This window comes from Mobula birostris, chromosome 24 (assembly GCF_030028105.1).
Source record: "Mobula birostris isolate sMobBir1 chromosome 24, sMobBir1.hap1, whole genome shotgun sequence".
In the NCBI taxonomy this organism is placed as follows: Eukaryota; Metazoa; Chordata; class Chondrichthyes; order Myliobatiformes; family Myliobatidae; genus Mobula; species Mobula birostris.
The window spans coordinates 42,306,425-42,332,887 of record NC_092393.1 but is presented as its reverse complement, the minus strand read 5'-3'; the positions used below and the strand labels follow the sequence as shown (position 1 = coordinate 42,332,887).

At 41.9% G+C, this 26,463-nt stretch overlaps 1 protein-coding gene across 5 annotated transcripts in view; it reads left to right on the top strand.

Moving 5' to 3' along the window:
- LOC140187351 (platelet-derived growth factor subunit A-like) overlaps positions 1–26,463 on the top strand; it is an 86,892-nt gene that overhangs the window by 13,952 nt on the left and 46,477 nt on the right. For 3 of the 5 annotated variants that reach the window (XM_072242575.1, XM_072242576.1, XM_072242573.1), the window contains one exon: positions 14,909–15,035. In XM_072242575.1, coding sequence (XP_072098676.1) covers positions 14,909–15,035 — 127 coding nt within the window. The remainder of the gene's footprint in view (positions 1–14,908; positions 15,036–26,463) is intronic. The other 2 variants (XM_072242578.1, XM_072242574.1) reach the window with 1 other exon arrangement.

Genomic DNA, 26,463 nt, shown 5'->3' with positions numbered 1-26,463 from the left:
AGTCAAAATAGTCACACGTGACATCCCAACATTTGTTAAGTAATTTACAGTATCATTTTAATTTCAGATCCCTCCATTATACAGGAAGAATCCAGATAAGATTAAATATGACCTTTAAAAATGGTATTAGTTTTAATTTGGTGGGATTGCTTGGGTAGAGACGAGCTGCGCAAATGCTGACTATGAATCTATTCATTTGCAATTATTTTGTTTGTTTTTGTAACTTCATATTGTTCTTGTGTTGCCCTGTGTGGTACCAGGCAGTTCTTTTGTTATGTTTCCCTCAGTTTTTGTTGCTTTGCTGCTTGTTGACCCTGAATCCAGGAACGTTCAAAGCCGAGCTGTCAGAAGTGGCAAGTATATAATCCATCTGAGCTTCCTCATAATTATGCCTCCATCGTGGAAGCTAGTTCGATTCACTTCATATGTAATTACGAGATAGCAGAGATCACTGGACATAGGAAAGGCTATGAGACTAGGCAATACCCCAGCCGCAGTACCCATGCACAAATACAGATGAACCTCTAGCCAAGCAGATCTAGTAGAGTTACCACTGGAAAATCTGGAAAATTGCTCAGGTATGTCCTGGTCACCAAAAGCAGGACAAATCCAATCTGGCTAACTACAGCTCTGTCAGTCCAATGCAACATGCACAAAATGCTGGAGGAACTCAGCAGGTCAGGTAGCATGGAAAGGAATAAATAGTCGACATTTTGGGCCGAGACACTTCTTCAGGGCTGGAAAGGAAGGGGGGGGGGGAAGATGCCAGAATAAAAAGTGGGGGTGGGGAGGGGAAGGAGGATAGCTAGAAGAATAGCTGGAAGGTGATAGGTCAAGCTAGATGGGTTGGAAAGATAGAGGGCTGGAGAAATCTAAAAAGAGAGGAAAGTGGATCATAGGAGAAAGGGCAGGAGGAGGGGACCCAACTCTATCCATCTATGCTCTGTTATTAGTAAAATCATGGAAGGTGTTTTCAAAGGTGCTATCAAGTTACACCAACTCACCAATAATCTGCTCAGGGGCTGGGTTGTGCCTGGATCAGTCTGTTTCAAACTCATCACAGACTTGGAACAAAGAGCTGAATTCTAGAAGTGAGGTGAGAGTGACTACCCTTGATATTGAGGCAACATTGAACTCAGAGTCATATCAAGGAGGTCTTGTAAAACCCAAAGTTAATGGGCAACCATATTCCAATGGTTGGAATTATATCTTGCACAATGGAAAATAGCTGTGATTGTTGGAGATCAGCTATTCCAGCCCCAGAACATCAATACAGGACTTCCTCAGATTAGTGCTCCTGATTTAACACTTTCAGCTCTTCCTTTGCTGGTCCTCTTTTCATAGTAAAGTCAAAAATAGGGATGTTTATTGATGATATTGTATGTCTAATTCCACATGCAACTCCTCAGTGTATAAAGCACTCCGTACCTGCATGCAGCAAGACCTGGACAATATTTGGGCATCGGTCAATAAGCGATAAATAAGATTTTTGCCATAAAATAGTGAGACAATGACCAACACAAACAAGAAAAAAACTGCAGCCAGCTGATTTTGACATTCAATGGCATAAGCATCATTGCGTCTCTCACCATCAATATCTTGAGGGTTAGCAGCGGCCTGAGACACCAGTGGACCAGGCACTATAAATACTGGGGCTACATGAAGAGATGAGAGGCTGAGCAAGTCAAGCACTCTCTGATGACCAAGAGAGTTTTCCCTGCCATCAATAAAGCACAAATTAGGAGCGTGGTGGAATATTCTCCACTTGCCTGGATGAGTGCAGCTCTAGCTATTCTCAGGGTGCTCAGCTGTATCCAGGACAATGTGGCCCAGTGGGTTTTCTCTGATATACCAGAACTGCAGCAGATGGGCATGGGGCGGGGGGGCGGGGGGGGAGGTTGGAATAGGAATAAAATGAGACTTCCCATGGCCACTTCCCAACTTTGACCCATCTTACTCACAGTTATTTTTTAATTGCAAGTGACATCATGTGCAATAAGCTTTCTGCCAAAAACTGCAAGATTTTCTGTGTTGTTATTATAAGCAGAGGTACTGTTAAGATCGACTAAACATAATGCACATGTCAGTGAAAGGACCGAGTACATTGATGACTGTATCCATTCGTGACGCCAATGTCTCCTCTTGTTTTTTATGAAGGACCTGCTATTCACTTAGGGCTGGTCTTAAGTATGTGCTTGAACTGGAGATGGAGCAGAGAAAATTTATTAGGCTGGTTTCTGGGAGCAAGAGATTGAGCAGGTTGATTCTGGAGCACAGCAAAGTGAGACATGATCTTGTTAAGGCAAATTTTACCATTGGAATTGGTTTATTATTGTCACGTGTACCGAGATACATTGACATGCTTGTTTTGCATACTGTTCACACAGATCAAATCATAACAAGATAAAATCAAATTAAGGCTGCAAAATAAAGTGTAACAGCGAAAGAAAAATTATAGTGCAGGTAAACAATAAAGTACAAGATATTTTGCTCATCAATCAGATTCAATACTGCAAAAAACTCTACAATCTACCTCGCTATGGCTTTGCACGCTTTTTTGTCAGCCTGCAAAGCACCTTTTCTGTAACAGTAAACCTTTATTCTGCATTCTGTTATCGCTTTCCTTGGTACTATCACAGTGCACTGATGGGATGAAACGATCTGTATGGATTATGTGCAAATCGAAGTTTTTTCACTCTTCCTCAGCACCTGTGACAATAATAAATCAGTTTATCAATTTACCCTGTGGTAAGCTGCAGAAGGATGTCGACTCAGTCACCTCCATCATCGGTACGAGCCTCCGCACCATCGAGGATGTGCCTCGAGAAGGTAGCATTCATCACTAAGCCCCCTCACCATCTGGGACATCCCCTCTCCTCGTTACTACTATCCAGTCAAGAATTACAGGAGACTGAAGACGCACACTCGTTGGTTAGGAAACTGTTTTTTTCATCTACTATTAGAATGGTGCATGAATCTATGAACACTACCTTGTTATACTTGTGCACTGCTTACTTAATTTTGTAATTTATTATACTTTTATATCTTTGCTCTGTACTGCTGTCACAAAGCAACAAAATTTCACATTATATATGTCGTTTATTGTCATTTAGCTATATACATGTATATAATGTATATAACCACGTAATGTATATAGAAATGAGACAACGATTCTCCAAACACCCCCATCGTCATTAGCGATCACTCGTAGTCGAGTATGATTCTTCTCCTGGTGGTTGATCTGGTCACTTGTGGGCCTTGAGATGACTGAAGAGGCTGATCTGTGATCCACAAGTCCTATTGCCGTGTCGGCAGGTGTAGGTCATTGAGGTGGTGGTGGATGTAGCTGGTTGGGCCTTTCCCAGTCTCTCCTTACGATGAAGCTGCTTAGTCTCAGCAGCACGGTGGAGGTATTCTACTCTCCAGCTTTTCCTATCCTGTGCTAGTTTCTGTTGATGTGGCACTTCTTCAGGTGGGTCTTGATTTTGTCTTTGAACTGCTTTTTATGCCCTCCAGGAGTGCGCTTTGCATCCTTGAGTTGGCCGAACAGGAGTTGTTTAAGGAGGTGGGAGTCAGACACACAGATGATGTGGCTGACCCATTGCAATTGGTGTTGAGTCAAGATTGTGGCTATGGAGTTAATGGTAGCTTCCTCCAGGCTGCTGGATTTACTATACTGTTCTTCCAGCTAACTCTCAGAATCTTTTAGAGGCAGCTTTGATAGCAAGTTTCTAGGGATTTCATGTGCCTGCTGTATGTTGTCCATGACTTCGCTCTGCATAGCAAGCATGGGAGAACTATAGCTTTATAGACCAGAAGCTTAGTGTTGGTCTTGATATCCTGATCTTCAAAAACCCTCTTTCTCAGCCTGGCAAAGGCTCCGCTCTTACAGCCTGTTCTGCGATTTATTTCAAGGTCAATGTTGGCTCTTTAAGGAAGAAGGTAGCCAAAATGTGGGAAATGATTAGTGTATTCCAGAGGGATGTTGTCAACTTGGATGGTTGAAGATTTAAGAGCTTTATCTGGAGCAGGTTAATGCAGGACTTGGGTTTTCTTGATGTTTAGATCAAGTCCCAGGAGCTTGTACGCTCTGGCAAAAGCATCCATTATGCACTGCAGATCCTTCACAGAGAGAGCTATGATGGTGTCGTCTGCATGTTGGAGCTCCACGATGGAAGTAGTTGACACCTTGCCTTTTGCCTTGAACCTGTTGAGGTGAAGAATGGTTGCAATGAAAACAGCAAACATAGTTGGGGTAATGATGCACCCTATTTGACCCCAGTCTCAACTTTGGAAGGTACTGTTTCAGAGCCGTTGTTCCTGATGACTGTTGCATTCATATCATTGTGTAAGAGCTACAGGATCTTGAGATATTTCTCTGGGCACTCGACTTAGTCAGTACTTGCCAAAGGGCAGGACAATTTACGGAGTCAAATGCTTTTGTAAATTCTATGAAGGCCATATAAAGTGGAAGATTTTGTTCCTGGACTTCCTCCTGCAATTGACGTGCTGTAAAAATCATGCCAGATGTTCTTCTGGCTGGACGGAAGCCACACTGGAACTCAGGCAGGAGATCTCATAAAATTTGGATGAGCACCTTTCCTGTTGTAGAGAGGAGGGAGATGCCTCTATAGTTTCAGCAGTCTCCAAACAGGCTTACACCTTTGTTTCTCCAAACCAGGGTGTAAAGCACAGGAGTACACATAACACACTTGGCATTCGATAACTTGAGAAGGTAAGGATAAAATCTACAGATAAATCACACATAAATAACAAACTGAAGAATGTTAATATTAAATATTGTAAAGTATGGAACAGATTAACCAGTGACACTGAATACAATGCGGCAGGGAGTTTAGAAGCCTAATGGCCTTCTGTTAAGTCAGTGATAATTTGATTTGATTTTCTGTCATGCTAATTTGCCTACACTGTTGAGCAAGGCATTCATTATTTATGTAAACATTATACCTAACAATTTTGTTCCCTAATAATATCTGTTTGCTGCCCACCTGAATGCCATCTCAATCATTTAGTCTTGGATCATCTGAAGTTTTAATTTTTAATCCAACGTTTGTGTGAAGCCCATCCATTAGAATTGCCCCAAATGCCCAATTTAGTGAAGCAAAATTGCACCATTCACTCTTCTGAACTTTTTCACTGTTGATTTGTTGGTCTGAAATTTGATTACATCTCTCCCAGCAATGACAAACTACCTAGTAAATTTCCGTTGGTGAGTTTAATGAAGCATTCAAACAAGGACGTCTCTTTAGGACAGAGACGAGGAGGAATTTCTTTAGCCAGAGGGCAGTGAATCTGTGAATTCATTGCCACAGACGGCTGTGGCGGCCAAGTTATTGGGGATTTTTAAAGCAGAGGTTGACAGGTTCTTGATTAGTCAGGGTGTCAAAGGTTACAGGGAGAAGGCAGGAGAATGGGGTTGAGAGGGATAATTAATTGGCTATGATAGAATGGTGGAGCAGAGTCGATGGGCTAAATAGCCTAATTCTGATTCAATGTCTTATGGTACAAATGTTTTATAGTTTGCTACAGCCCCAGTGGAAGTGGTGTCCAGACACTTGCTTCATATCACCAGAAGTGATCTTTATTAGCTCTCAGAAGTGAAACTTTCATTTCTTTTGTTAAAGCTGAAATTTTGTATGCAAGCTTTGTCAGTGCCAACACAAGAGATTCTGCAGATGCTGGAAATCCAGAATAACACACACAAAAACGCAGGAGGAACTCAGCAGGTCAGGCAGCATCTATGGAAAGGATTAAAGAGTTGGCATTTCGGGCTGAGATGCTTCATCAGGACTGGGAAGAAAGAGGAAAAGTGTCCCCAGCATTTTGTGTGTCTTCAGTCTAAAACAGGATTTCCTTTCACTGAAACATTTAATCCATAAGCGCAGTTCCCATTTTGAAGATTCTGTCTATCACTACAAATACTGTTCTTTTGGCAGTTTAATTCCATATGCACCTTGGATGTTTGTCAGTATTTGTGTAGTTTTTCATTGATTCTATTGTACCTCTACGTCCCACTGTGAATGCCTGCAAGAATAAAGTCCTAACCTATTCATCCTTTCCCTACAACTGTGACTATATAATTGAGCGCCACAGTAGCATAACGGTTAGCACGACGCTATTACAGCTCGGGACATTTCGGAGCTTGCAGTTCAATCCTGACACTGTTCTGTTGCGAGTCTCTGTACATCTTCCCTGTGGAATGCACGGATTTTCTCCAGGTCCTCCGCTTGCCTCTCCCAGTCCAAGGACGTACCGGAAGGTTAATTTGTCATTGTAAATTGTCCCATGATTAGGTTAGGGTTAATCCAGTTTGTCAGGGGTTGCTGAGACGATCTGACTCAAAGGTCCAGAAGCGCCTACTCTGCACTGTATCTCAATAAGTAAATAAAATTAATCTCAGGGCAGTATACATATATCTTGATAATAAATTTACTTTGAAATTTGAACATACGTAGCTTTAAACCATTCATAACCCATTAGGTCCAAAGCTAAGTCATAGGGTTGTGCCAGTTAAGGTGGTTAACCACAGCTCTTTTGCTTTATTATTTTTACAGAAAGGCACCGTGGCGTGAACCTAGTCTAAGGAAGTAGTAGCTCTGAGCTGAAAGCATGGTTAAATGTTCTATTTGTTATTATTCATTGCCTCTTGATAAATTTGTTCCTAAAATGGAGATGAGGTATGGTGGGATTCCCTGAGCCAAAGATCTCTTTGAAAGGGAAAGAGGTTTTTTTTCTAAACACCCCTGCAAGTGTAAATTGTTTAACAACCATTTCCATAAATAGGTTGAAAGCAGGGCCTTTATTCTCTGCAGTACATGGGGTTAGTACTGACTGGGTCTAACATTCAAATATCATAATAAATCGATTATCAGAGAATGTGTGAGGCGACCACAATATCTCCTGTTACACAGGCCAGCAGAAAATATTGCACAGTAGCCCCATTCATATAGACTCCTGGATTTAGTTACAAGTAAAATGATATCTAGAGGCAAAAAAAAATTGTTCAGCATTATCATCAATTTTTCATTATTTAATAGTGGGTACATTTGTTAGATTGATTCATCCACACAAACTCGCTCCTGCCTCTGCTTTTTTGTATGTGTTCATCACATCTTTTTTCAGAAGGACACAAGCCTAAAAATACTGAGGGTAGAGTCCCATTTGTTGTATTAGTATTTCTCCAGTGACAGGTCTGGGGTGAAAGTGCACCAGCACAGAGAGAGAGAGAGAGAGATGCCACTGTGATCGAGACTTTGCTGATGTATGGGTATATACCTATCCCTATTAAAGGTACCAAAACAACCACAAAGACTTATCAGCAGAGGAGAGTGGATCTTGGGGAGAGGGTGTGTTGGGTGGAAGTGGAACTGGCAGTTCTTTAAACCAGCACCTCTCTTTCCAAAAGCAGCAGACCGTGTTCCTAGCTATTGATAATCAAAAAAACTGCAGATGCCAGAAGCCTGAAATAAAATCAGAAGACACTGGAAGCATGCAACAGGTCAGGAAGCATCTGTGGAAAGAAAACTGGAATATATTTCAGATCCGAGACCCTTTGTCACAACTGGGAAGGAGAGAACCAAGTTTGCTTCTAAGTTGCTTCCTAGAAGTAGCTTTGAAATGTTCTTAAGAAATTCCTTCTCTTGCCTAAACCTGGTCATTGGTGATACTAACTTGAATCTGCAAAACAGGATCTCCTGATTTTATAAAGGAGTGTCTTCTAATGGAAAGCAAAGGCTCTATTCTCACTCAGTATATTGGGTCCGAGGCAGAATGAATGCATCCATACAGCAACAAGGTCGCCAGCCAGTCAATTTGCCCAAAAGTAATGTAAGAACAGATGTGAATTTTTCGAACCTTTGTTCTGCTTTTGGGATTCTGGATCATTCCTGTCCCATGTGGTGACTCATACAAAAATACCGCAAGCACATCACTGAGGCTTTTGAAAATATTCCTATGAAGTTGAAACAAATTTCCTGAAGATTGTATGCAAAAACTAATTCAGTTTAAGTAACTCAGAGACATTGATGCATATTGTAAGTCTAAATTGATAATGAATACAGTATCTATTTACTTAGCAATAAACACGAGATTTTGTGGATGCTGGAAATCCAGAGTAACACATACAAAATGCTGGAGGAACTCAGCAGGTCAGGCAGCATCTATGGAAAAGAATAGAATCAATATTTTGGGCCGAAACCCTTCACCAAGTCCTGATGAAGGGGTTTGTATATCAAAATGTTGACTCTTTATTCCTTTCGGTGGATGCTGCCTGACCTGCTGAGTTCCTCCAACATTTTGTATATGTTACTCTATTTACCTAGTAACTAAAGGAGCAAAAAATATATAGGGAAATAGGAGTTGGTTTTGAAACTGACCGAATGTTACGGGAAAATTAGGAAACACAATCGTTATCGTAGGTATGCAGCGAGAAAATGCTAGAAACACTCAGGAAGTCAGCCAATATCTGTGGAAAATAATATCTCAAGTCAAAGACCCATTATCAGAAAACTGAAAAGGAGAGAAACCAAACAGAGAGATTGGTGAGGGATGGATTGGACAAAGGCAATATCTCTGAAAGTGTGAGGTCATGGTTGAGGTGGTCATAAGCTGTTAATGAAGCTCGCTGCTTCAGAGGTTAAAGAGAAGGGGAAGGGGGTAGAATTAGTGGTACAATAACACCATTTGTTCACTGATCGCTGGAACAGCAGTCAGAAGGACTTCTGCCACTGAAAGATAAACTTATCTGCTACAATTTCATTTCTGTCGTGACTCTGCCATTGGAACTCTGGATCATTTCTATTCCAAGTGGAAAACACATGGAAAATGACCACATGTATGTCATTGAGGTTTTAGAGTATTCCCATGAAACTGAAAGAAATTTCCCGAAGATGGAATGCATCTCTTAGTAACAATGTCCCCAGTGGTAACAATGGCTTTCTGAGGTTTGAAAGCATGCTATAATATTAGTTTCCCAATGAAGTGAGTTAAAAATCATCACTGGGTGACTTTTCTTTGCACCATTCTCTGTAAACTGGAGACTGTTGTGCATGAAAAAATCTAGATCAGCAGCATCTGAAATACTCAAACCAATAATCATTTCTGGCACAAATAATCATTTCACAGTCAAAGTCACTTAGATTTGTTCCTCACTCTGACGTTCGGTCTCTTGACCACGCCTGCATGCTTTAATGCATTGGGTTGCCACCACATGATTGGCTGATTTGATATTTGCACTAACGAGCGGATGTACAGGTGTACCTACTAAAGTGGCCACTGTATATCGAAGTTCAAAGTCCAAAGTAAAATTTATTATCAGAGTACATACATATCACCACATACAACCCTGAGATTCTTTTTCCGCGGGCATACTTAGCAGGATGCAGAGGGAAACGAAGCTCACGTTAGCAGAAGAGGGAGACGGAAATGTGCAGTATAACTGTCAAAAGACATGGAGATTCAGCTGGAATTTGTGCTGAGATCATAATCTGGAAACACCCTGTGATTGTTTGTGCTGGTACAGGATCGTCTGAACTCATGACAATGATTTCAGTGTCCAGGCAACATTAACTGCTCTATTTATTTTCTTTGCATAGACCATGAGTCCAATTTTGAAAGCAGTTTGGCACCGGCAGGGTCCAGCTGGCATGGATTAAAGCCACATACGCTGGCAAATTTTCAAGGCGAGATGTTTATTATTCAGTCTGCTGGTGGAAGTCATGCCACAGGTTTTAAGAGCTTATTTGAGGCTGTTTCAGATGAGAACGAGTACCTTTTCAGGCATAGCTCTGTAGGTTCTGGTCAGGAAGGTGGAGAAGAGAGGGAGCCTCTTTCTGCAGGACCCGGGAATCCCTTGTGTGGCAGAATGGAGGATACTGGAACTACTGCCAAAGGGTCCCAGATCAGTGTGAGTGTAGAGGACACTGAAGACAGTGATACCCTCATACCTAATTATCCTTCCACATCACATCTTCCTTCATCACTCGATCTCTTTCCGTTTGCAAGAGATGGTAAGAGTGTGTATGACTCCCTTTCGGCACACAGCTAAACCATGTGCCTTAAAAAGATTCACTTTCTTTTCCACACCAGAATATCGAAACATATAATGATAATTTTTGTGCCAACAATCAACAAAGTCTCAGGATAAGCTGGGGGCAGCCTGCAAGTATTGCCATGCTTTCAGTTCCAACATGGCATGCCCACAACTTGCTAACCCTAACCCTAACCTCCATCTTTGGCACATGGAAGGAAATGGTAGCACCCAGTGGAAACCTGCATGGTCACAGGGAGAGTGTACTAATTCCTTACAGATGGCAGTGGGAATCAAACCTTGATCAGTGATCACTGGCACTGTAAAACAATTTTGCTAACCCCTATGTTGACTTGCCTTTCTCCTTTAAGGTGCCCTAGAACAGCTACTGTACCTGTCTAAGCACTGGTAGATGAGCAACAAGATAGAGATATATCTGACACACACACACATTCACAGAGCCACCAACTGACATATTGGCTCTGGATGTAAGTGGGGTAGTTCAGAGGTTCTTTCTGCATATGGCGAGTCATCGGACATAACCAACTTGCAATCAGGGCAGGGAGGCAAGGGTAGCCTAAAACATTATTGTACATGGACTTTGCTGCTCATAATTTTGATGAAAATGTCAATAGCTAAAACTGGATGGGTGTACAGGAAAATGTCTGGAAGGAAAAGGACATGGCTAAAAATAATATTTGAGAAATCCAAGCTTTAACCACACCATTCCCCAAGACTTAAGAAAATTATACCACATCTGACAATAATAAATACACATTTCTCTCCAAGTTGTTCTTTTTCTGATCAATCACTCACAGACCTGCAAGCAAATGAGAATTCCTCTAAATGAGGATTCTCTGATGGAGATAATTTGTACTGCTCCTTACAACCGAGGGATCATGGAGGTTCAGCTTGGTAGTGTTGGAATGCAACACGTTTTACACCACTGAGAAGGGTTTTAAACACAGTCCAGTGTAACACGTGCAAAATGCTGGAGGAACTCAACAGGTCAGGCAGCATCTATGGAAGTTAGAGAAATCACTGATGAGACCAATCCCTGGTTGGAGGAGCAACACCTCATATTCCACTTGGGTCGCCTCCAACTTGATGGAATGAACATTGATTTCTCAAACTTCCGGTGATTTTTCTCCCCTTCTCTCTTCTGCCAATCCCTATTCTGGCTCCCCACTGTCCCATTCTCTTCTCCTCCCCTCCTTCTGGTGCCCGTCCTCCCTCCCTCCTTCCATGGTCCACTCTCCTCTGCTATCAGATTCCTTCACCTTTACCACCTGTCACCTCTCAGCTTCTCGCTTTATCACCACCTTCCTACCCCCTCACCTGACTTCACCTATCATCTTCCAGCTTGTAGTCCTTCCCCTCCACCCAGCTGGCTTTCCTGCCCATTCCGGTCCTGATGAAGACTCTTTATTGCTTTCCATAGATGTTTCTTTACCTGCCGAGTTTCTCCTGCATTTTATATGGTACTCTGAAAAGAGTTGTTCACTCTGCATACCTTCGGCATGTATGAGTTACAGACAACGTATTGTTCAATTCAATTTACCAGACATTGCAAGTCATGTTCAGATTATTCACACTGCAAACTGGAAGCAAATTCGCCACAGTAAAACCAAAAGAATAGTGGAAACAGAGGGGTTAGAGCCCAATGCCTCTGCATTAATTTATCTGCATTTGGCTACAAAATACCAAAGAGTTTATTAATTGTCAAAAAACGTGCATCAGATCCTTGGTCATTTCCAATAAATGATTCTAATGCAATAAGAGGGCCAACCCAATGTTAGATCAGCAACTGATTGCATTCTCTGAGATATTATTCATGAAAATCAAAAACTTTAGGTGATAGAAATCTGAGATAAAAATGAACAGAAAATGCCAGCGGGTTTGGCAGATCTGTGGAATGAGAAACAGAGTTAGGGTTTCATCAATACAGATAAATATTCTTTGACTTGAAATATTAACTCTGACGGTGTCAGACCTGCAGAAAGTTTCCACCATTCTCTGTATCTGTTATTCATAGTTATTGTATGTAGATGTTGTTACTTGAGGAGACCCATACAGATTGGTATTAGGGTTATTGATCTTCACAATCTATTAGATACCAGGGTAAAGGTGTTTGGGAAAGAGTCTGCCTGTTTATGGATGATAAACTAATTTGCGCTAATTATAAAATCTTGGATGAGAAAATGATAATGACAAATTATATCTGTCTGTGATGAAGCAACATGCCTTATCTTCCAGACTGTATTTTATGTTACAGAAGCCCATGAGGCAAGACAAATTCCACATGCTCGTACACCTTGCAGCTCTTCAAGTAAACCCAGTTTAACAAGAAAGAGCCTTACATACATATATATAGTATAAGTATGTATAATAAATTAAATAAGCAATTCTAATACAGAGCAAGATTGTGAGGTAGTGTTCATGAGTTGGTTCATTGTCTATTCAGAAATCTACTGGTAAGAAATGTAGAGGATAAGGTACAATAACACAACGTTGTGATGCTCTTCAACAAATCCCTTTTCAGAATGCATTTCCTGTTTTGGTCTCATCACAAGTCGGACGTTATGAAGACTCTTGATAATATTGACAGGAAGATAGCTAGAATAACATTTAGTTCATGCATAATCAAAAACAAAATTAGCTTGGATAGTCTTATCTTTTAACTCTGAAAAGTGTGGATATTTAATTTATGCTTTTAAATACAGATAAGCAATCAGACTATCTTGGTAGATGGATTAATTGAGGTGCTCTGGTTGGTGAAGGTATGCAAACTCCATTAAGATAGAACCAGGCTGGGTTGAGAAGGCTTCCCTTCTCATTGCAGGCCAAAGCTTTGTGCAGAAGTTGCTAATTACCTAGAAAATAGAGATTAGCTGCACAAATTCAAAGGCGAGCTGGGAAAGTTCTTAGTTGTGGCTAATAGAATTTCCCTCAGAAGATAGATACAATACAGAGAAATGTTCCTCCTGTCGCCATGATGTCCTCAAGCTCAATTAGATTATCAGAGAGCCAGAGAAAATTTTACAAGAATGTTGTTTCTCCCTATGACTTACTGAGCTGACATTACAATGTTGCTGAGGTTTGGAGAAGACTGTGATTCATGATGTTTAGCTTCAACATACAGAACGTTTCAGTGGGCCAGTGAATCTTTCTCTGTTGTATCATACATTTGCAGCACAAAGCTTTTTGACTTGCATTAACTTATAGATGGGCAAAGTTCATGTTCATTGATTCATTTGTTAGGTATCATAGGTAACATGGTTTTCCTTTCTTTCCCTTTGTCTCCTTCCCTGTTGAGTTCTAAATGTTAAATCACAACACCCCCACCACCCCCATGCTTAAGTCCAAAGTAAATTTTACTATCAAGAGTCACTATATACAACCCTGAGGTTCATTTTCCTGTGGGCATACTCAGCAAATCTATAGAGCAGTAACTATAACATGATCAGAGTGCAGAAGACAAAAAACTGTGCAAAAATGTAAATATAAATAAATAGAAATAAAGAGAAAACGAGATAATTGGATAAAGAGTCCTTAAAGTGAGATCATTGGTTGTAGGAGCATCTCACAGATGGGACAAATGAGTGTAGTTATCCCCTTTTATTCAAGAGTCTGATGGTTGAGGGGTAGTAACTGTTCTTGAACCTGGTGGTGTGAGTCCTGAGGCTCTTGTAGCTTCTACCTGATGGTAGCAGTGAGAAGAGAGCATGACCTGGGTGGTGGGGATCTCTGATGATGGATGCTGCTTTCCTATGACAGCATTTCGTGTAGATGTGCTCAATGGTTTGGAGGGCTTTGCCCGCGGCGTACTGGGCCAAATCTGCAACCTTTGGTAGGATTTTCCTTTCAAAGGCATTGATGTTTCCATACCCAGACTGTGATGCAGCCAGTCAATACACGCTCCAGTACACATGTATGGAAGTTTGTCAAAGTTTTAAATGTCATGCTGAATCTTCGCAACTCCTAAGGATGTATGGAAATGAATAAACAGTCGATGTTTTGGGCCAAGACCCTTCTTCAGGTTATAAGACCATAAGACATAATTAGGCCATTCAGCCCATTGAGTCTGCTCTGCCATTCTATCATAGCTGATCCTGGATCCCACTCACCCCATACACCTGCTTTCTCACTATATCCTTTGAAGCCCTGATCGATCAGGAAATGATCAACTTTTGCCTGAAATATATGCACAGACTTGGTCTCCATCTCCTGAAGTCTATAATCAATGCCTTGGTCTTGCTGACATTGAGTGTGAAACATCGAAAAACCTACAGCATAATACAGGGCTTTCAGCCCACAAAGCTGTGCCGAACATGTACTTACTTTAGAAATTACCTAGGGTTACCCATAGTCGTCTACTTTTCCAAGCTCCACGTACCTATCCAGGAGTCTCTTAAAAGACCCTATTGTATCCAGCTCCACCACCGTGGCCGGCAGCCCATTCCACGCACTCACCACTCTCTGAGTAAAAAACTTAATCCTGACGTCTCCTCTGTACCCACCTCCAAGCACCTTAAAACTGTGCCCTCTCGTGTTAGCCAGGAGGTTGTTCTTATGACAATACTCAGCCAGATTTTCAATCTCCCTCCTATACACTGATTCATCATTTCCGTTGATTGGGCCCACAACAGTGGCGTCATCAGCAAACTTGAGTATGGCATTGGAGCTAGGCTTAGCCACACAGCCAGGAGTATAGAGCGAATAGAGCAGGGGGCTAAGCACATAGCCCTGTGGTGTACCCGTGTGATAGAGATCGTGGAGGAGATGTTGTTGCCCAGTGCCTGTCCATGTCTAGCATTTATTTTACCTTTGGATTTTTAATGTTTTCTTTCTGTCAAACAGGATATACCAAAAGATGTGGATAAAGAGGAAGGTCTCCCAGAGGATGTCTTGAAGATGATTGCACAGGCAGACATCCAAAGTATCAGTGACTTGGAAAACCTCCTGGGCGTCAAGGCCAAAGGCAGTGGTTTGTAGAATTTTTGCTAATAATATTAACATGGATGATTGCAGAACTGAGAGAATCAGGGTTACATTTAATATTACTGGCATACGTTGAGAAATTTGTTCTTTAGCAGCAGCAGTGCGCATAAAAACTATAAATTACAGTAAGATACATATATATCTTATTGTAATTTATAGTTTTATATCTTCATTATATATATTTATCTTCCTGATAGGGTGGAGATACGTCTCTACCAAATGAGGTGTAAGGCCCTCCTTTCCTCCGTGAACCCGCAGGTCACTCATGGGCAGGGTGTAGCACGTGCTTAGTCCCCCTCGATCAGGGTCATGTGAAGCCGTGGGAGCAGGTAGTGGATCACCATGTGAGCAGCTGGTGCACATCGCAAGTCCTGCTTCTGCAACCGCTGTCACCAGCCAAACAATCTCTGAAGAGTACTGATAGTGGCTGGGGTCACCCGTCTTGCAAAGACATTGCCCAGGAGAAGGCAATGGCAAACCACTTCTGTAGAAAAATTTGCCAAGAACAATCATGGTCGTGAGACCATGATCACCAACGTCAGACGAAATGACACTTCATGATGATGACTTTGGCCTTTGTAAATCAATATCTTGAGTACGAGTTGGGATGTTATGTTGAAATTGCCTAAGACCTGTGGAGTATTGTGTGCAGTTTTGGTCGCCTAGCTACAGGAAAGACGTCAAGATTGAAAGAGTTGAAAGATAATTAACAAGGATGTTGCCAGGACTGGAGAACCTGAATTACAGGGAAGAATTGAATAGATTAGAACTTTATTCCTAAGAGTGTCGAAGATTGAGGGGAGATTTGATAGAAATATACAAAATTATGAGGGGAAAAGATAGGGTAAATGCAAGCAGGCTTTTTCCACTGAGCAATACACACAAGGAGAGGTGTTAGACAAGGGTGTGTTTTCTCCCCTGATTTATTTAATGTGTACAGTGAAACAATATTACAAAAGATAAGAAGCATCTTGGGAGTCAAGCAACACACATAAAAGTTGCTGGTGAACGCAGCAGGCCAGGCAGCATCTCTAGGAAGAGGTGTAGTCGACGTTTCAGGCTGAGACCCTTCGTCAGGACTAACTGAAGGAAGAGTGAGTAAGGGATTTGAAAGTTGGAGGGGGAGGGGGAGGGGGAGATCCAAAATGATAGGAGAAGACAGGAGGGGGAGGGATGGAGCCACGAGCTGGACAGGTGATAGGCAAAAGGGATACGAGAGGATCATGGGACAGGAGGTCCAGGAAGAAAGACGGGGGGGGGGGGTGGGGGGGACCCAGAGGATGGGCAAGGGGTATATTCAGAGGGACAGAGGGAGAAAAAGGAGAGTGAGAGAAAGAATGTGTGTATAAAAATAAGTAACAGATGGGGTACGAGGGGGAGGTGGGGCATTAGCGGAAGTTAGAGAAGTCTTGGGAGTCAAAGTTGGCGGTGAAAACATCAATAATTTCAGATATGCAGATGACACTGTGTTAATTGCAAGTACGGAGGAAGAACTACAAAACTTAATTGATATAATTGTTGAAGAAAGTGCAAAAATGGGTCTATCTATCAATTGCAAAAAGACAGAATGTATGGTGATATCCAAAAAGAAGGAGAATCCTATCTGCAGGCTGAGAATAAATGGGGAAGACATAAAACGAGTACAGAACTTTTGCTACTTAGGAAGCTCGGTGACATCAGGTGGCAGGTGCGACTTGGACATCAAAAGAAGAATAGGGGTGGCAAAAGACAGCTTTATGAGAATGAAGAGTATACTGACCAATATTAAACTAGGCATGACAACCTGCCTCAGAGTACTGAAATGTTACATTTATCCAGTTATGTTATGTGGCTCAGAATATTGGACAATATCTAGTAACATGAGGAAATGACTTGTAGTAGCAGAGATGTGGTTTTTGAGGAGGATGCAAAGAATATCATGGATGAAACGAATATCTAATAAGGATGTCATGAACAGAGCAAACACAAAAAGAGAAATAATGTATGAGATCATGAAAAGGCAACGTAACTTCATTGGACATGTGATTAGGAAAGAGGAGTTAGAATGCACGGTAATTATGGGAAAGATTGAAGGGAAGAAAGCAAGAGGAAGGCAAAGACAAATGATGATGGGGAGAGCAGCCAGAGAACTGGAAATGAATACCAATGAACTGATCCACTTGACCCGAAACAGGAGTGTGTGGGCCATGGCAGTCAAAGCTCACACTGGGCACGGCACCTGATGATGATGATGAATACACACAAAGTGACAAAGTGCTGGAGGAACTCAGCATCTATGGAGAAGAATACAGTTGACGTTTCAACATTTAAGAAAAGGTTGGATTAGCACATGAATGGTTGGGGTATGGAGGGCAATGGTCCCAGTGTAGGTTGGTGGGAGAAGGCAGTTTAAATGGTTCAGCATTCCCTATGGGGAGATTTTTGTGGCAAGATACCGAAGTACATTGCTAATGCCTTTCTTCTGCACAGTTGGGACCCGGCCGGTCTAGAATTGAACGCAAGACCATCTGCCTTGAAATCCAGTGCTGATGCCACTACACTACTGGCCAGCCCATATTAGTTACTGGTAATTTCTGTAAGCAATTCAGAAAATGAGAATATGGACCTTGTTGTCACAATGTAAGATTGAAGAGAAATATGTGGCTTCATTTAAGAGCGATTTTAGTTGCCTACCTAGGAAGGAAAGTGATATAAAAGGATATGTTGATAGTAGATATCAAGCTAGAGGGAGTTTCTTGGATTATAATCAGCAGTGTTAGTGCAAATAGCAGATTATAGATGACAGATTACTGTATTTTAAGCAATATACTGTAATCTATTTTAATTTTTTTCTTACAAACAAAAAAACAAAAAGAAAATACAGCACATCCACAGAAACCACAACCATAACAAAATCAAATTAAATATTGAGCAGCAAAAGGGAGAAAAATATAAAGGCAAAAGTAAACATACACAGCAGAGGTGCACCACACCAAAAAACCTCAGTTCTCACCCCGTAAGAACATAAGAGCAGAATTAAGATATTTGCTCATCGAGACTGCGCTGCCATTCGATTATGGCTGATTTATTTTCTCTCTCAACCCCATTCCCCTGTCTTTTCCCCATATTATTTGAATGGTACAATTGAAGGCAATGCCATCCTTCATTTGTGAGAGTGGAGCCATGGAGATCAGTAAGGACCTGCTACCAAAATGAGATTAAACCACCTCAGTATCCCCAGTCCATTTGTGTGGAAACCAGTTGTCTGGAGACTGGGTGGTGGGGAAAGAGTTTTGCAGAACACAGACACCATCAAATGTAGATCTTATTAGCAACATGCAGGAGAACTTGAGGCTTTGAAGCATTGCTGGCTGGCAGTTTGTCTGTTGGTAGTTGAGAAATCTGGTGCTACTACTGGATTTATAGCTTTCCCAGCAGCTCAGAAGCAGGTGCTGTGGTTTCCTGTTTTGAATGCAGTTTAAGTTCTTAGGTCTGATATTTGTGAAGAGTTAAACAGCTTGGTTCTCAGAAAAGCTTATCGAGACTTTCATGCAGGAAGTAATGAGTGGCGTGAAGACCATATACTATTTCCAACACATTGAAATAAGGTGATAACTATTGCAATCTACGAGCACCACATTCTGTAGGAACAATATGGAAAGGTTTGACGGTGTTGTCAAGACAACCATGGTAGAATAAGCCCATTAGTAATGGGAATTGTGGATGTGATTATATTCATATAACATTGCCTTGAAATACTTCTTATGCACAACATGAATGCCCATTACTTAATAGAGCAAGATGGAGGGGGTCCAGAGGAGATTTACTAGAATGATCCTGGGAATGAATGGGTTAATATGGCCCTGGGCCTGTACTTGCTGGAGTTTAGAAGAATGAAGCGGGGGTGGGGTGGGAAATCTCATTGAAACCTAACGAATATTGAAAGGCCTGGATAGAGTGGACATGGAGGATGGTTCCCATAGTTGAGGAGTCTAGGATGAGGCCACAGCCTCGGAATAGAGGAGTGTCCATTTAGAACTGATATGAGGAGGAATTTCTTCAAACAGAAGGTGGTGAATCTGTGAATTCATTGAGACAGATGCCTGTGGAGGCCAAGTCAATGGGTATATTTAGTGCGGATATTGTTACTAATTTTGATTAATAAGGGTGTCAATGGTTACAGGGAGAAGACAGGAGAAAGGGATTGAGAGGGTGGAATGGCGCAGTGACTCAATGGGCCGAATGGCCTAATTTGTTCCTATGTCTTATGTTCTTATGCTGTTACACAGAGGCTTCATTGTGAGGAGCAGGAATTGTACAAAACAATAAAAGTAAATTCATTCCAATAGGAGGAGTATAGATAAGGTAAATGCAAGCAGGCTTTTTCCACTGAAGTTGGCTGAGACTAGAACTAGAGGTCATAGGTTGAGGGTGAAAGGTGAAATGTTTAAGGGAAACCTGAAGGGGGTGGTGCGAGTGTTGAATGGTTTGCCAACGGAAATGTTGGATGTAGGTTCGATTGCAACGTTCTAGAGAAGTACGGATAGGTGCATGGATGGGAGAGGTATGGAGGGCTACGGTTCAGCTGTGAGCCGATGAGGCTAGGTAGACCAACAATTCAGTATGGACTAGATGGGCCAAAGGGCCTGTTTCTGTGCTGTCGTGCTCTATGACTCTTGGCTGGTTGCCATCAATTACAGATTGCCACAGTATATTCTGTTTGATAGAGGTCCAAAAAAAGTGTGAATTTACACTTCCTTTAATAAATTTCTTTGACAACAAGGGTATATATCCCTGTCCTGGATAATGAATGAAGGTTCAAACATTGTACCACATTGTGTTGCTGTTATCAGTATTTGGCGAATCACAATCAATTTTACCTGGAGTAAATTGGGATAGTGAATATTACCAAATTTCCAACATTGAGGTAATCACAGAATTGATCTGGGTAGATTCCACATTAACACACATGACATCTTAATGTTCCTTATGGTGTCTATCATAATGCACTACAAACTTTATACAGTATTGACACAAAACTTCTGCAGAACCCTCCATAGACAACCAGGAACACATCTTGCGTGGGTCTTTTTTCAGATGTGATTAAAGATAACACTACTGATATCAGGACAGTCCCAAAAACTTATTGAGGACTGCTCATAATCATTCCAAATTTCTCAATCTGTACTCAAAAGAACAAGTGCATTTTGGAAAATATAAAAATTGAGATAACTGTGATCTCCATGTAGCTCAATCCCATGGGTAGGACAAGTAGGGAAACAAGTGCGAAAATAGATAGGCTCATATAGTTATAACAATATCCCAAGCAGCCATCCTCTCCATTCCTGCAGCCTACACTAGTCTCCACTATATTAGGCACCTCCTGTACCTAATAAAGTGGCCTCTGTGTGTGTATTTGTGGCCTTCTGTTGCTGTAGCCCATCACTTCAAAGTTCAATGTGTGTGCATTCAGAGATGCTCTTCTGCACACCACTGATGTAATGCATGGTTATCTGAGTGACTGTCGCTTGAACCAGTCTGGCCATTCTCCTTAGACCTCTCTCATTAACAAGGCGTTTTTGCTCACAGAACTGCCGCTCACTGGATGATTTTTGTTGATCGCACTATTCTCTGTAAACTCTGGAGACTTGTGCACAGAAGTCCCAGGAGATCGGCAGTTTTGGAGATACTCAAACTACCCCGTCTGGCACCAACAATCATTCCACGGTCAAAGTCACTTAGATCACATTTCTTTCCCATTCTGATGTTCGGTCTGAACAACAACTGAACTTCCTGACCATTTCGGCATGCTTTTATGCATTGAGTTGCTGACACATGATTGGCTAATTAGTTATTTGCATTAATGAGCAGGTGTACAGGTGCACCTAATAAGTGGTCACTAAGTGGCCAATAAGTGGTCACCATAGTGACCATGTCTTTAAGGGCTGAAAACCTTAAGTATGTGCTGGACAACTGTGGTGGTATGTGCATTAAAATGATTGTACTACTGTCAAGACCCTCACAGAGCCCACATCAAATTTCTAATTTCTGAGGAGGAATTCTGGTTAATGCTGTTTCACATTTGTTTTTGAACAATAAAATAATTTTCATCCGCGGGGCTGTGTGGGTAGCATGAAGGTGTGTGCATTTGAGGCTGGCATTGCACACTCTGATGCAGATATAACCCATTTTCTTGGCGCGAGTCGACTAATAGAACAGTACCGTAAGAAAATTTTTAAAAATGAGTGGTGGGACTTTCGATCTTCCATTCACTGTAGAGAGGTCACCCATGGGATTTAACAAGTTACATCCAATGCATAAGAATAACATGCCAGAAAAAAAAATTGAGTGTGATTCATCTATGCAATAGTGAATAAAAGTGAAAACAACGCAAAAACCACCAAAATGAAGACGCTGGACGCCTGAAAAAGATTAGAGAACAGGCCCTTCGGCCCATCAGGTCGGTGCCCATCCATCAAGAGCTAATTTGCATAAATCTCCACGGGGGAAATTTACAGTGATGAATTAATCAGAGGAGACTCACATGGGCCAGGGGAAGAATATGGAAAATCTGCACAGACGCTTTCAGGGGTCAGAATTAAACCTAGTCTCTAGAGCTGCGAGATAGCAACTTTATCAGCTGTGCCACTGCGCTGACCCTGTAACACTTAAGTTCTTCCAGAAACCATAAATGTGTACTCTCATGCAAGCTATCTGTAAAACTTGACAAACTATTTCGACCAAGTAATGGTGATTTTTCGAAACAATATTGAGTCGAAACCTCCAGATAAAAAATCAAGCTGTTACATTTGTTGCACTCAATCTGAATTTGCCAAATCGCTGACATTGATAGGATGCAAACCCTTACTTCCCTCTTACTTAATTTTTCTGTTTCATAATTTAAGGTTACTTGGCCACAAATGCTAAGCATACGTAGGTTATTACCTCTTGCCTCAGTGGCAACCCATCACCGAAGGGGAATTCCACTCGAAAGGAACAGATTCCACTTGCCAAAGTTCGTGGAAGCACAACACATTGCAGTAGGAAAACTCTACAAGGGAAACCACTCTGTGGTGAGATTCTTGACATCAACACATTGGCATGTTTATTCTCTGTAAAATTTTAAACACACCTTACACTCACAATTAAAATCCACACCATAAATCTCCTTTCCAAGACAGCTGAGGCACTTAATTCAGCATGATCAATCTTCAGAGGCGTTTAATGGAATAGACAGTGACGAGGGAGGGGTAACCCTCTGAACAGATGTGAGATCTCTAATTATTCATTATAGTGCATTTGAAAGAATTAAATTGAGTGCTATGTGATTTTGCATCATGATCAGACAGGACTGCGGTGCCTGTTATCTCTCTGAGGTAGACAGGGAAGTTCCATATGTGATGGAAGACATGACAGAGCAAGTCAGCGTTCTGCACTGTTTTTGATGGCAGTTTTCTTCTGAAATTTGCAGATGAATAAGAATAAGCAACACATACACAGGGTCCTTCGCATTCCCAATGATCTGTCTAACAAGCTCTTTGACCTCTTACCCTCAGACAGGGGGTACCATAGCATTAAGATATGAACTGTTAGAATGGTATCAGCTTCTTCCCCTAGACCGTAGGCTACCTAGATCCCTACCACCACCCAGGTCTCATCATGCATGAAGCACTAGCAGCATTATACTGTTTACTTTTTAACTTAACCTTATTGTTTGTTAATGTATCAGTGGTATTATTACTTGATGCGTTATATGCACTGTGCTGTGCATCCGTGGTCCAGGGGAATGTTGTTTCGTTTGGCAGTATACATGTGTACGGATGAGTGACAATAAACTTGAACTTCATAAAAATCCCAAGCTAAAAACAGTTAATTCCTAAAAAATGCAGAATTAATTCCAATGCAAGACACAGTAGCCTAATAAGCCTTAATTATTTGCAATTCCTCCCAGTAAATGGTCATAATTTATCACTCTCACAGTATGGGAAGGGGCTTTTCTTCCCTTTGGTATATCGTGCTCTCAGAGTGTTGTCATCAATTGAATTAACCCACTAATTGCCTGTTCTCTCATACAAAGCCATCCGCTGCCCCCAATTCTCCTGGTGTCACCTTAAGTTACAGCTAATTTACAATAGTTAATTAATCTGCCAGCACATATTTGGGAGACCAGGGTGCCCAGGAGCAATCCATGTGGTAACTGGGAGAACTTACAAACTCTGCAGGGACAGTACCTATGATCAGATTTGAACCTGGATCCCCATCACTGGCAGCAGCTCCAGCCTCACCAATGTGCTTCCCTATGAACTACACCTCCATTCCATGCCATGTGCGTCGTGTCAAAGCTATTGTCCATGAAAAGATTCATGATGAACTCTCTGTTGTCAACCAAGTGTCATCTATCTATCTACTTAAAGTTTAAACTTGAGTCCTGAGGAAGGGTCTTGGCCCAAGGCATCGACTGTTTATTCCTTTCCATAGGCGCTGCCTGACCTGCTGAGTTCCACCAACATTTTGTGTGTGTTGCTTTAAGTTTGGCTTCTTCTATATTGGCTGTTTGTTATTCTTTGTGGGCAGCTTTTCACTGATTCTGTTATATTTCTATTATATGGTCATGAGGTTCAGATCAAACATCAGAATAGGGAAGAAATGTGATCTAAGTGACTTTGACTGTGGAATGATCATTGGTGCCAGACAGGGAGGTTTGGGTATCTCAGAAACTGCTGATCCCTGGAACTTTCACGCACTACAGTCTCTAGAGTTTACAGGTACGAGAAGTGTGAAAAACAAAAAAAAAAATCCAGTGAACCGCAGTTTTGTAGGGGGAAATGACTTGTAAATGAGAGGTGAGAGGAGAATGGCCAGACTGGTTCAAGCTGACAGGAAAGTGACAGCAACTCAACTAGCCAAATGCTACAACAGTGGTGCGCAGAAGAGCATCTTTGAATGCACAAAACATTGAACCTTGATGGGCTACAGCAGTAGAAGACCACAAACAAACTCAGTGGCCACTTTATTTGTTTCAGAGGGTACCTAATAAGTGGCCACTGAGTGTAATTCATTATCAGAAGAGACTTAATGACTGTGCACAAAGCGTTACTCAATTACTCACACATTTAGTGTTTACCTTATAATGATAGAGGATTCCATTTAAAGTGTTGTACTGTTTAAGGATTTAGTGACAAATTGAATTAATACTGCTATTCTTTAGAATGATAGATAGAGTCATATAGAGTCCCACGGCACAGGAAGATTCTTGTTGGCCCGCTAAATCTGTACTAAACACCAGTGGCTTTTACACTAATCCTGTACTAAGCCCATTCTGTTCCCTGCACATTCCCAGTAACTCCCTAGTTTTCACCATTCCCCTGCTCACTTAGAGCAAATTACACTGGCCAATCAACTGAAAAATTTATATGTTTTTGGGATGTAGGAAAAAGCTGGAGCAAGCAAAGGAAAACACACAAACTCCACCCAGACAGCGCTGGAGCTGAGGGTTGAACCTGTGATGGGGGCTCGTTGGACCAGGAGGCCCTGTTACATTACTGTCTCTGCAAATAAGTAAAATGAATGACAACACGAGGAAATCTGCAGGTGCTGGAAATTCAAGCAACACACACAAAAAATGCTGGTGAACGCAGCAGGCTAGGCTGCATCTACAGGAAGAGGTACAGTCGACGTTTCGGGCCAAGACCCTTCGTCAGGACTCACGGCGAAGGGTCTCGGCCCGAAACGCCGATTGTACCTCTTCCTGTAGATGCTGCCTGGCCTGCTGCGTTCACCAAAATAAATGACAAACTCTCTGCTGATACTATTACACTTGGAATGGAAGCCTGATCGAAGTCCCCAAGGAGTTGTTTTGTAATGACCTACGTGGAATCATAGCATCCCCATGCGTTGCTCCCCATCCCCAGTTAAAAATCTGCCTGGATGAGGAACTCTCTGCCTCACAAAGATCAATAGGGTTCTGCTCAATGGGAAAACTGAGCTACCTGGGTTTGTCTTCCCGACAATCCCAAGACCAAACTAAGAATCCCCTAAACGAATACGTCAAAGTCAAACTTATCTCATGTACCCAAACACAGCAGCATTACAAGTACGTAGCATCAGGTACACAAGAAAAAAACCCATAAAATAAATGTAAATTATGCAAAAATTATGCAACTAAGAACATAATTAGAACAAAAAATAACAAAGTCAATAATCGTGCAATGTAGCCATGGTGTTATGGTATACTGCAGTCACGGTGTTGTTATACTGAAGTAGTCATTAGGATTGTGCAGGTTGATTAGGGAACAGAATGATAGGTGAGAAGGAGGTGTTCTTAAACCTGGTTGTGTAGGACCTCAGGTTTCTGCACCTCCTGCCCAATGGCAGCTGCGAGAAGACGGCGGGGGCTGGCTGGTGGGGTAGCGCCTCATGTCGATACTACTGAGGCTTGGCCAGGACATGCCAGTGATGCATCTGACAGAATCCACCAACCTCGACAGCTTCTCATGATCCTGCCCATTCGAATCACTGGTCGCGTGCTCCTATCTGGAGCATGTCAGGGAAAATCAGCTGTCAGCATCGAAACTTCATTGAATGGCTAGTGGCTGAATGATATACAGGCCCTGTGCCATTGTCATAAACATTAAGCTGCACCTAGATCTTCTCCAGTTAGCACTGAGGTTTTATCCATCTTTGAGAGGAGGGGAGAAGGAAGGGGTGAGAGATTGGGAAGATGTGATGCTACCTCTCTCTTCCCGTCCTTTTCTACTGTCATCCCCTTCCAACTGACTTCCATTAGGAGTCTAGGATGTTTCCATCTCTGCCTGCATGGCCAATCCATAATCCTCAGGACCCATACAAGTTTTCCCTCCTTCTGACTAAAAACATACTGATAAGCACCTACAGTACGTAAAAAGAAGAACTAATATCATGATCAATTTAACTCAGTTTTTAATTTAGAACACCACAACAGATCATTTCATTCAACACACACGAAGTGCTGGTGAACGCAACAGGCCAGGCAGCATCTCTAGGGAGAGGTACAGTTGACGTTTCGGGCTGAGACCCTTCGTCAGGACTAACTGAAAGAAGAGCTAGTAAGAGATTTGAAAGTGGAAGGGGGAGGGGGAGATACGAAATGATAGGAGAAGACAGGAGGGGGAGGGATGGAGCCAAGAGCTGGAAGGCTGATTGGTAAAAGGGATACGAGGCTGGAGAAGGGAGAGGATCATGGGACGGGAGGCCTAGGGCGAAAGAAAGGGGGAGGGGAGCCCAGAGGATGGGCAAGGAGTTATAGTGAGAGGGACAGAGGGAGAAAAAAGAGAGGAAAAAGGGGAAAAAATAAAAAATAAAAAAATAAGGGATGGGGTAAGAAGGGGAGGAGGGGCATTAACGAAAGTTAGAGAAGTCAATATTCATGCCATCAGGTTGGAGGCTACCCAGACGGA